At 35.4% G+C, this 12,641-nt stretch overlaps 1 protein-coding gene across 6 annotated transcripts; it reads left to right on the plus strand.

Annotated features, from left to right (window-relative positions):
* Positions 1-4,970: 4,970 nt before the first annotated feature.
* Positions 4,971-9,138, plus strand: LOC139699883 (tubulin-specific chaperone C-like). 6 transcript variants are annotated; one of them, XM_071598311.1, is made up of 5 exons: positions 4,971-5,074; positions 5,165-5,314; positions 5,422-5,466; positions 5,565-5,784; positions 7,839-9,138. In XM_071598311.1, the coding sequence occupies exon 5, from the start codon at positions 8,054-8,056 to the stop codon at positions 9,047-9,049; it is 996 nt and encodes a 331-aa protein (XP_071454412.1). In that variant the 5' UTR covers positions 4,971-5,074; positions 5,165-5,314; positions 5,422-5,466; positions 5,565-5,784; positions 7,839-8,053; the 3' UTR covers positions 9,050-9,138. The 6 variants fall into 6 exon arrangements, with proteins under 6 accessions (XP_071454412.1, XP_071454438.1, XP_071454416.1 ...); XM_071598315.1 differs by having other exon boundaries at positions 5,038-5,142; positions 5,234-5,314; XM_071598322.1 differs by having other exon boundaries at positions 5,045-5,142; positions 5,220-5,314.
* The last annotated feature ends 3,503 nt before the right edge of the window (positions 9,139-12,641 follow it).

The following is a 12,641-nucleotide window of genomic DNA, read 5'->3' on the forward strand; positions in this document are numbered from 1 at the left end:
CAAATCCTCTCACTCTGGTTTGCGACCCTTGTTGAGTTGCATGCACAATTGAACATTTTGGGTTAATGGTTACTTCACTCCTGTGGCAGAAGCCTGTCAATTGTGCTAAAAAGCTATGCAAAAGGAAAGGAACACACTGCAGACACATGCACTCTCCCAATTTATTTGGTGACCCTCATGGGTCTCGCACTTATATGCTATAATGGTAAGAGTCCATGTCTGAAAGACACCTGGAGGTGAGTCAGGCAGGTGCATCTCAGAGATGGGAAAACGGAGGTGTCCGTAGCTGAACAGAGAAAAAATCCCACTGCTAACACCAGCCTGCACATGTGTGTTTTGGTCAAAGATGGTGTAAGAAAGATAAGTATGACATGCCTACATTAGGTAATGCTTTGCCTTTTATGTGAACCAGTCTATTAATTTGGGTACACTTCTCTTTGACCCTTATTTTCCTTCATTTAAACATGCCCTTGTCATGACAAGGATGTGGAGACATATGCAGGTTGAAAGTACGCCTAACAACAAATCATATTCTTTCATGAATCTAACAAAGCATAAGAAATTACAAATAGTTAAAATGCAGGTAACTAAAGGATTGTAACAACTTTGAGAACACTTCTGCCAGCTTGGGGTGGGTTTGCATTTGGCATGGCATATTTCTTGGAATCAGTGCATCCTAAATTCATCTTATCACTCAAATCTCTCATTTAGAGCACTAAATTTTCTTCTCCTTTGCCATTCTATATCATTTATTTAATTTCTCTGCTGCTTCAACATTATCAAAGCTATGAACACCTACATCCAAAATATACATTTACTTTGGTTTCTATTCTTGCCTAAGCACTCTGTTAGCTAATCACTTTTGTTCCAGGACTCTTCCCAACATGATTCCTATGTGTGCATTTCATTTTATAATCAAATAATGTCAAATGTGAAACTTCAAATTTCCCTTAGGGTACTACATTTTGCATAAAACAATTATATGGGTTAAAAGTGAAGAGACTAGCAGTTGGTGGCACATTTGTCCTCCAATGCCATCATGTCAATGGGTGAATTATCTCCTAGGATACAGAGAAAGCTTTCATGAAATATTTTATGAAAGTTCTTTCTCATGGGCCTTGTCCATACAAACATGAAACAAACTCTGAAATGCTTCGCATGGCCTTTCTTGATTAAAAATAGGCAAATTTGTGTGAATTGGGGATTAAGAAAATTTTACTGTATATTTCATTATAAATTAAGTAAGTTAGGCTTATTAAAAACCACTGTATTTTTCACTCATCATTCCCTTATTTCTCTAGTAAAGGCAGGTTTTGGATGTTCCTTCTTCAGTGCTTCATACTTCCTCCATGCTATCTAAGAAGCCTTTATCCGCCCCTCTTATCCTGCATCCTGCCTTCTCTATCACATCATCAATATCCACCCCACCCTCATATTTTGCCTTGATCTCACATAGAAAATTCCTCTCTTCACCCAATACATTTGAAACTATGGTGTTAATGTATCATACCTCTCCCTACAATGTATTTTCCTAATTCTTCTGCAAACCCATACCTCAAAGGCTACTAATTCAAGTCCCTTTTGCCTCAAAGATTATTTGGCTTCCGACTCTTATACTACCACACTTCATATTAAACTCTCTATGTCTTCTAAATATAAAATGAATGTACCTACGTTCTTGAAGCAATGAAAACAGGATAGCCGAGACGGTAAACGTGATTGGCACAAGATTCTTCTCTGAAGATGCCTGCTTGGCAGGCGAAACACCTGGTGTCAGGTTTCCTCTAGGCACTTACCTGTCCCCGACTGTTTCATAAAAATAAATCTATTTCTACTTCCTTATTTTTTGTTGGTGTGTGTGATTGACGGGTCCCTGACATAGGAGGACGCCTTGCAAACCCTTGGGGAGTGAGTGTGTGCGATTCACAAAGGTCTGATACACCCGAGTGATAGCGTGTTTACGTACATCCAATCTGTTTCATTTGTTACTTCTGTATGATTGATGGGTCCCTGGCTTAGGAGGAATCCTGGTAAACCCTGAACAAGTAAGTACGTGTGAATCACAAAGGTCACTGTAAACACACCTGAGTGAATGAGCAAAAGTGTGCATACATGTTTTATTATTTTGTATTCATCTGTGTGATTGGCGGGTCACTGACATAGGAGGGATCTTTGTAAACCCTGAGTGTGTGAGTAAATGCAATTCACAAAGGTAAGAAAAGGTATTTTAAAAATTTCAAGTGAACTATCGCTAACTTTAATGCCTCTCTGGCTTTTATCTTTTGGAAGTTGGCTTAAATGAAGAACATTTTCCTCTGAAGTTTTATAGCTTCAGAGGCCATAAGATGGAAGCGCAAGGCCACAATAGGCCAATGAGGACAGAGAAGTTGTTGTTTGTTGGCAGAGTATACTATGAGGTAAAAGATATGTTTTGATCGCCCTCACATTTATTTATGATAAAAAATGCATGGGCAAATCCCTTCCCGGAAGGTTCAAAGTTTAAGAGCAGCCAGTCAAAATAGAAGGTTCAGAAAAGTTGCACTCCATTTGATATGCAGTTGCTGTCAGATTAAGTGCAATGCGTCCTCATTAAATTTGTTTAACTGGAACTGAGCATTAAACTAGCAACTCAATAGCACTTAGACCTTTGATACGAGACAAAAAAATTAATCCATTCCCCTTTCTCCTAAAATCTGCATTGTTCACTATTCACTGCTTAAAATCTGCAGGGTTCAACCCGAGTTCCCACTAAAACCACTGTCATAGTTTGATAAGTGAGGGTAGGGCTCACGTAATAATAAGCCCAAGGTGTATGAAATTCATGCATTAGCAAGGTAATAAGATTCCCTTGCGACATCACCTATGGTTTCCAAGGCAAATCTGGTACCTGAAAAATCACTTAGTTTGGCTGCTGTTGAGGGTGTCCAGAGGCATCACCTAGGCTAATGGATATTTCCTGCTGCTCACCATATACTAATATCTTTCTCAAATAGTCCCATCTGTCTGCACATAAACAACATGAAATGGGGTAACACACACTATGGAGTTCAACATATATGTAAGTTAACTAACACTCCCGATATAACAATAGTGAGACTAGCAGCAGCTGCTGTACGACTGAGTGAAGAATGATTTTCGAAAATCAACTCCCATTATCGGTCAATCAAAAGTACATTCTAGTTTTACAAAACTGTAATTTCCGATCTTTCCCCATATGCTATATTAAGAGTTTGAGTGAACACATACTATATCTAATACTTTTTCATCACGACATTTGATATTTTGAGTGATCACATACTAATACTTTTTCTATTCAGTTATTCTACTTAACTGGATAGTCGTGGGCTAGCTCTCCGTGGGCCAAGTTCAGTTAAGTAATTATTCTGCCAGCGACATCTAAGAAAACTCCTTTGTGATCCTAAATAGGGTCAAAGCTTATGGGTTAGCAATCAGTGTTCTTTAAGTTCACTTTTTATGTTGTCTGCTACCACCCTTTCAACGGCATTTATTTTGGTAACGCTCTTTTATCATGTTCTCCTTAATCAATATACTTCCTCTATTCTCGCTAGCCTCCCCTACTTAAACCGTTTTCATCCCATTAAATACTATTCTCCTTCAGTTTCAAAATTAAATTTCACTCACAATTAATCCATAAGCATCCATTTGGTTTCTTTCCATTTCTCTTTTTATTCTCCAACTCACCCTTAGTTCTCACATTCATGGGATAGATGAATTCGCAAATGATTATTTGCTTGTAATAGCTTTCGTGTTAGTACCAGGAACTGCCTGGATCGACATCCACCGGGAGTTCCAAAAGCGATAAGTTTTATTTCCAGGACTTTTGTCACAAGATTTTCCATACCTGGTAACGTTTCATCCCATTGAATATGCAGAGGATCTTTGCCATGGCTTCCTGCTGCCTTCAGTACCATATCCTATTGACCAATGCCTGGGTCTTCCACCCTCAGAATTGGATTTCTTCTATTGAGGACAAAAAGTCTCTTACTCATCACGAAAAATAATAAATCTTATCATTAAAGTCTCTGATTTCCAATGAGTGAATCTTAAAATCAAAAGGAAAGTATAAAGATTTGCTTCTCACTTTTTTCTAAGGATTTAATTTTAGGCATAAGACGGTAGAAAATTAATTTATGAGGACTGAAATACTTCGCACCAAAATAAGATTTGCGGATATGGTAAATTCATAAAATTAGCCCATTTTTCCTCAATAATTCTTAATGTTATTCACTTACAGGGTGTTGTCATGCATACGTAACCAGTTGGGACACTTGTCTTCAACCCTATCCCTTTACATGAGCGGTAATAAAGGTTGGCAACCTGCTAAATTAATGACTATTCCTTGTATATATGAAGTTCATAATTTCAGGGGATCCACCGAAATATATGAACATCCCCTTTTCTGTTGCAGTAGATACAGGCAAATTTAAGTGGACAACCTGAAGTATTTGTATATAATTTAATTTCGCCGTAAATTATGAGGATGGATTAATAACATTTAATCGCCAAGGCGTTGATATGATATACCCTTCACGGAATTTTTCTTCCATAACTTTAGACAAAGGAACGCGTACTTGATTTGCTAGAACGTGAATTTAGGGAAAACTCTCGAATTAATTTTAGGGCACAGTCTCGAATTAAATGGGCACCAATGAAAAACAGAATCAATAACTCATAGGTACCAAATGAGTATTGATTATCATTAATATATGTATTGAATACACGGCTTTCGGTCAAGCACTGCTATTTAACTTCCTTGGTTACTGTTGCCACAGTCCCGAGGATCCATTAATAAAGCGATTGTAACAAGCAAGAAGTAAAAGGTATATGCATTCTATATTTCTTTGATGTAAAAAAACAGACACCATAGCAAGACCGGTTTTTTGGAGTGTTTTCTTCTACGGTTACTCACCACCTACGTAAAGTACCATATAATTTTACCACTTTCAAAAGTGACGTTCTACAGCATTATGACGTATTTACTGCTGGCAGGAAGGCGGAGTGTGCCCAAGGACAAATGACTACACCACTGCGTGTAAGGGTGTGTGTCGCATAGGTACTGCAAATTAAATCTTTTATTGGTTGTGAGTCATCGTAGATTTTCTACAGGGCCATTTTACTCTGGTAAATCTCTTTTGTTTTCCAGAATGTATTGTCGGTATAGCTATGATACGTAAAACTCCGAAACCTGCTTATCGTAGATATATTCGAACAGGTGCAGCTATTCTTTTCGTTGCAGAAGCTGTTGCCTTTGCTGGTACCTATTTCTGTTGGTATCGCATGAACACATCTCGAGGTTAGTTTGAATTATCTTATATATCTTTGGTTGCATAGATATTAGTTTATTTAATATTCATAAAATGGGTCTGAATTCTCCAGAGCTTATATTATTATTTTTTTTAGATTATAGGTTATTCATTCACAATAATTACCCTTGGGCTTTGGAAGGTTTGTATTTTATTAGTCAATGAATGATGATATTACTTAATTGATTGTAAATGTGGTATATATATACGGTAAAGTGAATTTTTTACATTCTGCTCTAGGTTATTACCGTTTTGGAAGCTTATTAGGAGGAGAGAGTACAAAAGAAAAAGATATTCTTATTTGGTCCAAGGAAGGAAAGCTCGATGATAATTGAGCCGAATTTTGTGGCTGCTTAATGTTATGGCTGCAGCGCGATCGGCTGTGTACATTTGTGGATTTGGAGCATTAGGCTACTGCTTAATGAAAATTCTTACACCCAATGAAAACGAGTTGAGCAAAGTAAGATTCTATCCATGTTTTTGCCCCACAGTCACCAATAACGAAATGAGCAATTTTTGACATGCGAAATGATGTAGTGAGTGGCGAAGTGGTTGTGATCCTGTCGGTCGTCAATATTAGCGTCCGAGACATCCCACGACAGGATTTAATTTAGTTTTTTTACTTTCAATGCATATATTCCCTTGTAATTTCAGTGAGATGGGTATTTGAGCTTGTCACTGTGAACACAATTTTACATCTGCCGGAGTATGGTAGAAAAGATCAATGTGAAATCCATGATCAATACTTTTCATTGATTATCTCTTAAAATTCTTTATAGTAAGCAAATTAGAAAAACACACTTTACCCATGAATTTGTAGCAAATGGTAAAAGAATATATATTGATTTTTTACCAATGGATTGAAACTTTGCTTTTTGCAGTTACCCAGAATTGAGATAATGGACCATCCCTAAGCTCTACTTCACAGATAGAATCACTTTTGAAGTCTAATAACTCATCCTTTTCTTTCGCTGATGTATTGAATTTATATGGTCTAATGAAGATACAAAATGAACTTCAAACCCAATCTCATTCCTTTATCTAGGCCAATTCAGAGTAATGACGTAGCTTTCCCTCTAGAATATATAGGTGTTGATTTTCAAGTTCTAGTAGTTCTTTTAGGATGCAAAGGAAAACATTCCCTGAAAATTTCAAGGGAACTATAAGTCATGGTATTGGTCCAAAGTTCAAATTTGCTTTTGAATCACTTAATTTTGTCTGTGCAAGTTAATATGTATTACCATGCTGCCTCACATATTTAGTTCATTTATGTGTCTGCATATCATAGCTGAGTTAGTCATTTTTAGGAACCAGATATTGTCTTCCAACTTAGCAATATAGTTAGACTTACCCAAATATATATTTTTAATTCTTCTTTTAAGGTCATGGACTCTGGACAGATCTCTCCCTCATAACCAACTCATTATGGAAAGATAAAGATTGATGGTCCAATTCTATTTCATCTCCTAAAATTTAAAAAGGGACCAATTGAAGTGGCCTATATTTGACCACATTGCCATTTTTATATTGTAGAAAATCTAGAAACAATTTTATCAACTTTTCCCATGAACAAGGATAGAGAATTCCCCTTGCAAAGATTAGCAAATAATTGGGATTCATTTTGATGTATGTGCCATTGTGGAAGCGTATGAATAATATAAGTATGTAAATATTTGGAATGTATGATTTGGAAAAAAATGGTCTAATGAATAGAAAAAATTAAGGTACATTTTTAATAATAGGATGAGTGGTTGCTCCACCGAAGCTGATTGATTGGGTCACTCCCAATTGAGGCAGAGGAATAATCATGCTTACACTAGAATAAATATTATGCTTCGAGGATAACACTTATCATTATAGTTATAAGTAATGTCAGTTATGATTAATATTGCACATCATTTCAGAACTTTTGTTTTCTAGGTCATTTTTTCACTGGGATGGGTGCTGAAGAAATTGGTAGAGAGGAAAATTGTTGGGAAAGTAAGGTAGATGTAGGAGAAGTGTAGGAATTTTGTTTGAACTTACATGGGATAGAAAGCATCCAAAGCTGAATGATAAGTTATTGTAGCATGGGGGTTAAGAGTTTGTGTAATGGTAATGTTAATAAGAGTGTATGAGTACAGTGATGTGCATTGCCAGGGTCTATGAAAAACTAACCCTAAACTGGTAAACTACTCCAAATAATAATATCTATGTCTCCTCTTCATGTACTATCATCCAAAGGCATTGAATTATTAGTTTTCTAGTCCACTGTATGATATGTTTGCAACAGTAAATTCTGACATCTTTCTGTGTTACTTTATTTATCAGATAGAGTATTTGCTTACCAACAATTCATGTATGCATATTTTAATTGTTTCATTTAACATTTGAAATGGCACTTAATTCCGAAAATTTATAGATTGGTTTGAATGATTTTTGTTTTTTAATTATTAAAAATTTGTTGTCATCTGCTAATAATAAGTATTACTGTACCATGTATTCAAATTGTGAATTTTCGTTTTTTCATTCCAGAAACTCCTTGAGGGTAGAAATGAACCCCAAAGTGATTTGTTGAAAAAACGTCAGACATTCGTTGACGTTTTGAAGTCAGCAGCTAACGATAAAGATCCTATCTACCGGCAGACAAAAGAAGAAATTGAAAAGGCTCTGAAAAAGTAGAGTAACTATTTGAGTGATAGTATAGTCATTATTTACATTTCATTAAAGTGTCTTAAGAAACTGAGAAGATGATGGACAAGTCTAATACTCACTTGCTGGAACAAATGACGGAGAGGATGAAGCAGAGGGAGAGTGAGCGGCTGCTTCAGATTGAATCAAAAAAAGAGACAAATGGTGCAACCTCCAATACTGAGATGGTGTCCGACTTTTCCAAGACATTCTATGAAACCAAGCAGAACATTGAGGAAGATTTGAGAAAAGCAGGTGATATGGACAAAAATCATCTCTTGGTTGCCCTTGTCACGATCAAGAGTGACATCCAGGATCTGCAGAAATACCTGTCAAATTCAACGCTCTTTCTTTGTCGATATGATATTAGGAGGGCCCAGGAATCTATTCAAGAACTTACCCGCCAGGTCCAAGAAATTGAAGAGAAGCAGTTGCCAAAGAAAAAATTTGCGTTTAAATTTCGTAAAACTAAGGAAATTTTAGATGGAGTCTCCAGTCTTAAAATTGAAGATACAATTGATTCATCTTCGAAAACAATTGACATTAAGACTTATGTGAACACTTGTGGTTATTCTGATAAAATGAATGAAATTCTTGTCATGCCCAATAACGAAATTTTCAAGCAAGATGTGATGCTTTCCAATCTTGATAGCTGCACTGTGAAATTGTATGGTACTCCAAGTACAATACACATTTCTTGCTTAAGTAATTGTACTGTTTTGTCCGGACCTGTCGCCACTTCTATACTTATTGAAAGCTGTTCTAATTGTACATTTGTTCTCCCTTGTCAACAACTTAGGATACACAATACTAAAAAGTCTGATTTTTACATTCATGTAACTACAAAAGCTATCATTGAAGATTGCACTATGGTCCAGTTTGCACCTTATAATTGGCATTATGATGAAATTCAAGAGCATTACAAGCAGTCTGGCCTGGATCTTAATAGAAATCATTGGGATGAAATTGATGATTTTAATTGGCTATCTTCTGATAAGCCTTCACCTAATTGGGTTATTCTGAAAGAGAGGGATCGGACTATAGTTTGGGATTAGTGATGAGCTTTGTAATAGTTATATTATTTACCTGGTATGAAATTTGTTTTGTATGAAATAAAGCTATTAAATTATTAACTAAGAGAAAATCTGGATTTATTTCAAATTGTCAGTATTTTTATTTCATTACCTTGGCCAATCTACTCATCGGAGGGTCTTGAGCAGCTAAAATTTTGGACTCTTATAGAATTTCCTTTTGGCGTGAGCTGCATTTGCATAGACAACTCTTTCAACATTAATGCTATCCAAAATTCCTATTCCCTTCCCCCTTATTTTCTCCTCGTGATCATGGCCAGTAATAACCAATTTATTATTCCGATGAACCACATCTTGGAATGGCTAGTTTGTTCCAATGACCAAGTGTTGGCACCTAGAGTAGTAATGATTACTTGAGGTAAGATCACACCTGCCAGAATACAAAAACCAGCCAGGTAAATGTTAACTGAAGTGGTATCTATTCCTCAATGTTATATGTAGCTGCATAGGCATTTGATTCCATTGGGATGTGCATTTTAAGCAGTGATGCTGCATCGAAAACATTATTGAGGAAGGATCATAAAAGTTAGCAATTACTTATCCCATGCTATCAAGACAAAATATTTAAATATTCTTTAAACAGTTGCATGTGTGTTTGGAGATGTGCTTAAATTAAACGTTATTACTCTTCATCTGCATCAATGGCATTGAGAATAAAGTAAATTTTAGTATCCGATTATTTCATCTTGGCCATTAATTGAAAATTAACTTTTCTAACTTACTTCTTTATAAATAACATATTCAATAAAACTGGTATAATTACTAGTACTTCCAAAACTCAGGATTTCATGCACCTTAAAACTTTCACTGGTGGGGAAATAGTGCTCTTATTAATTTGAACCCGTAGTGAAAATTATATGAATAGAAAAAGGAAAAAAGCAGGCAGATAATATTTTGCAAGTGAAGAGTTGCCCCAGAAACAGCTTATAATATGTAATGCCTTACCAGACCAATTACTACCATTGGGTCAGAGAAATGGACACTGGAGCTGGCCGATGAATAAGCCATTAAGATTTTGAGTTATAGTAGTTTTGAGGGGAGGCGACCGACAGCTAAGGTCATTTGCGCCATAGGGGAAGGACAGGAAAGGATGAAGGATAGCAGTGTCAGTGCAAATGAATAAGATATAATGCAGAGCTAGATTTCTAAATAGGATAAAGATTTGTGAAAGCTTGGTTGAGTGGTTAGGTCTTGTGGAGAGAAAGTTGGGAGGATATTTGAAAAAGAGTTCAGAGAAACACTAAAATAAAAGAGGGGAGGCCATGACAAAGCTTATATGATGCCACTGTAAATGTGGTTAATGGCCACTTGATGTAGGATTGGGGGGTTTAGTCACTGACGACAAAGATAGGTGGAGGCCAAGAGCTGAAGCTGCACCACCAAAGAACGATGTCATGAAGATATAGATGTCCAGTGGATGAAAGAAATTGATCTTCTAAACTGAATAATTAATTACTAATTTATAAAGGTATCAAACTTCGATTCCTGGCAAAGGATTTCAGAATACATCCAAATGAATACAAAAATCAATTAAATGTTTTTCCACGGTAAATGAAAGAAAGTAAGACACCATAGGAATGGGCCATTAAAATCAGTGAGGTAAAAAAAGCATTTGAAATGACAAATAACTTTTCAAGTACGTATATTTATGCACTTAAAACTTGTTTTTTTTTTTGCAGTTTGACCTAGTCATATCACAAGTACCCAGTCAAGCATATGGCGTACTAAATGGCACATAATGACCATGTTTTGGAAGTAGCTCTATAAAAAATTTTATTATAATGAGCCAAATAAAATATGCAAACATAAGGGACTCAAAGATATTGCAAATATAACTTGAAGATGAAGCAAAACTGCACATGCTAACTGAGAATGACTTTTGTTTTTGAAAAGCAAGCTTGACCAATGACACCATTGCGTGGTTTATACAGACATTTGCCTTGATGTGCACTTGGTGAAATGTAGATTTCCTGCAGAGTTTGGAGATGAGTTTTAATTTTGAAAGACGGAGATGAGTCATTCAGTCCAAAACTGATGCGAGGCAGTAAGCGTTGATGCCACAACCCAAGAATGGATACTGACTAACTAATTTCAAATCAATTAGGAGAGGCAGTGTCCAGAAAGAGATACATAATCAAATTCACACCTTAATGCCTATTCTAAGGAGACAGGTGAAATAAATCTTTAGCAAGGAAAATGAGAGTTAAAATCCTTAGGCTACAATGGCTTCATTTAGTTACACATTACAAAAAAATGCCTGGAAATTGAATAATTTAATTTCTCAAAAAGAAAATGTCAATTACAAGACAAGTGAATAAAATAACAGAAGTACTACAGGCTATGAAATCATACAAAATAGCCATATCAGAATGATAAAGGTGAAACAAATAGTGTGTAAACAATTTTAAATGTGTGGAAAGTACATCTTATGCTTACCATAAAAAAATGAGAACAAAAAATAAACTCCATTAATGAGAGTATTTAACTTGGAAATACATGTAATAAAGAAAATACACTTGAAGAAAATATAAATGTGAAATCAAAATTATCATCTACAAATCATCTTCCATTAGCTCCCCATTTGGAATTTTTAAACGTACATACATGAAAAAATACAGCAAAACTAAATATGTAATCCCCTAGGATATAATGAGGTGGCCAACCAAAATTTTGTTCAATAACATATATAAATATATAGGTATACCAATATAAAGGATAGAAAGGGAGAGCGCAGAGCCAAAAACACACTGAAGAAACACCCACAAGAAGACATTTATTCCACCACACAGTTATAATACTGTTACATGTGATATAGTTATATTTAAACATAACAATCAGGATTTGTTGAAATAATACATACAGTGGCTTGAAATAAACACAGGATATAGGTGCTTGTCAGAGAAGAATTGGTTAGTCACCTTTCCCATCACATATACATACATATGTAATACAGATAGCACACAATAAACAAATACATTTAGATAACAACATTTCCATTGAAATATTCTATTTTATAAAGATAGCTTATATCTCTAAAAATTTATTTGTGGCAGAATAAAAGCATACATATCATAAACAATGAATTTGTACTGCATTTGATTTTATTAACAAACTAACACAATTTCATTCCCTAAATTTCCAATTTTAAGGCCTACACAACTGCAAAAAACACTCCAAAGTTTTGTACTATGGTGATTCAATATGATTGGCACACAATAGCTCACTTTTGAAAGATGATTGGGCATTTTGTACCATATGTAAGTGGTTAATATTACAAACCACTGTGAATTTTTGAAAGCAGAGCTACTGTAAACCTTTTAAGATAGGCAAGGGATCAGTCACCCAGAAAAATCAAGTAAAACAATGCTTACTTTTCCTTTTTTGTCTCTCGATGCATTACCACCAAAGGAACTAGCACATGAGGTAAAATTGGTGCTTGGTATTGTTATTCCCTGAGGGGATTTTGCACTTTCATATTCCAAAATTGTTTTCTTAAAATTTTATCTAATAAATATAATTAGAGTTTAAAAAGTGAGTAATTCCACCTGTGTTCAAC

Source organism: Hetaerina americana, unplaced genomic scaffold, assembly GCF_022747635.1.
Source record: "Hetaerina americana unplaced genomic scaffold, ioHetAmer1.1.p SCAF_10, whole genome shotgun sequence".
Classification (NCBI taxonomy): domain Eukaryota; kingdom Metazoa; phylum Arthropoda; class Insecta; order Odonata; family Calopterygidae; genus Hetaerina; species Hetaerina americana.

What these genes read in the sequence shown, in the direction of transcription:
- LOC139699883 (XM_071598311.1), top strand. Translation starts at nt 8,054, where the DNA reads ATGATGGACAAGTCTAATACTCACTTGCTGGAACAAATGACGGAGAGG.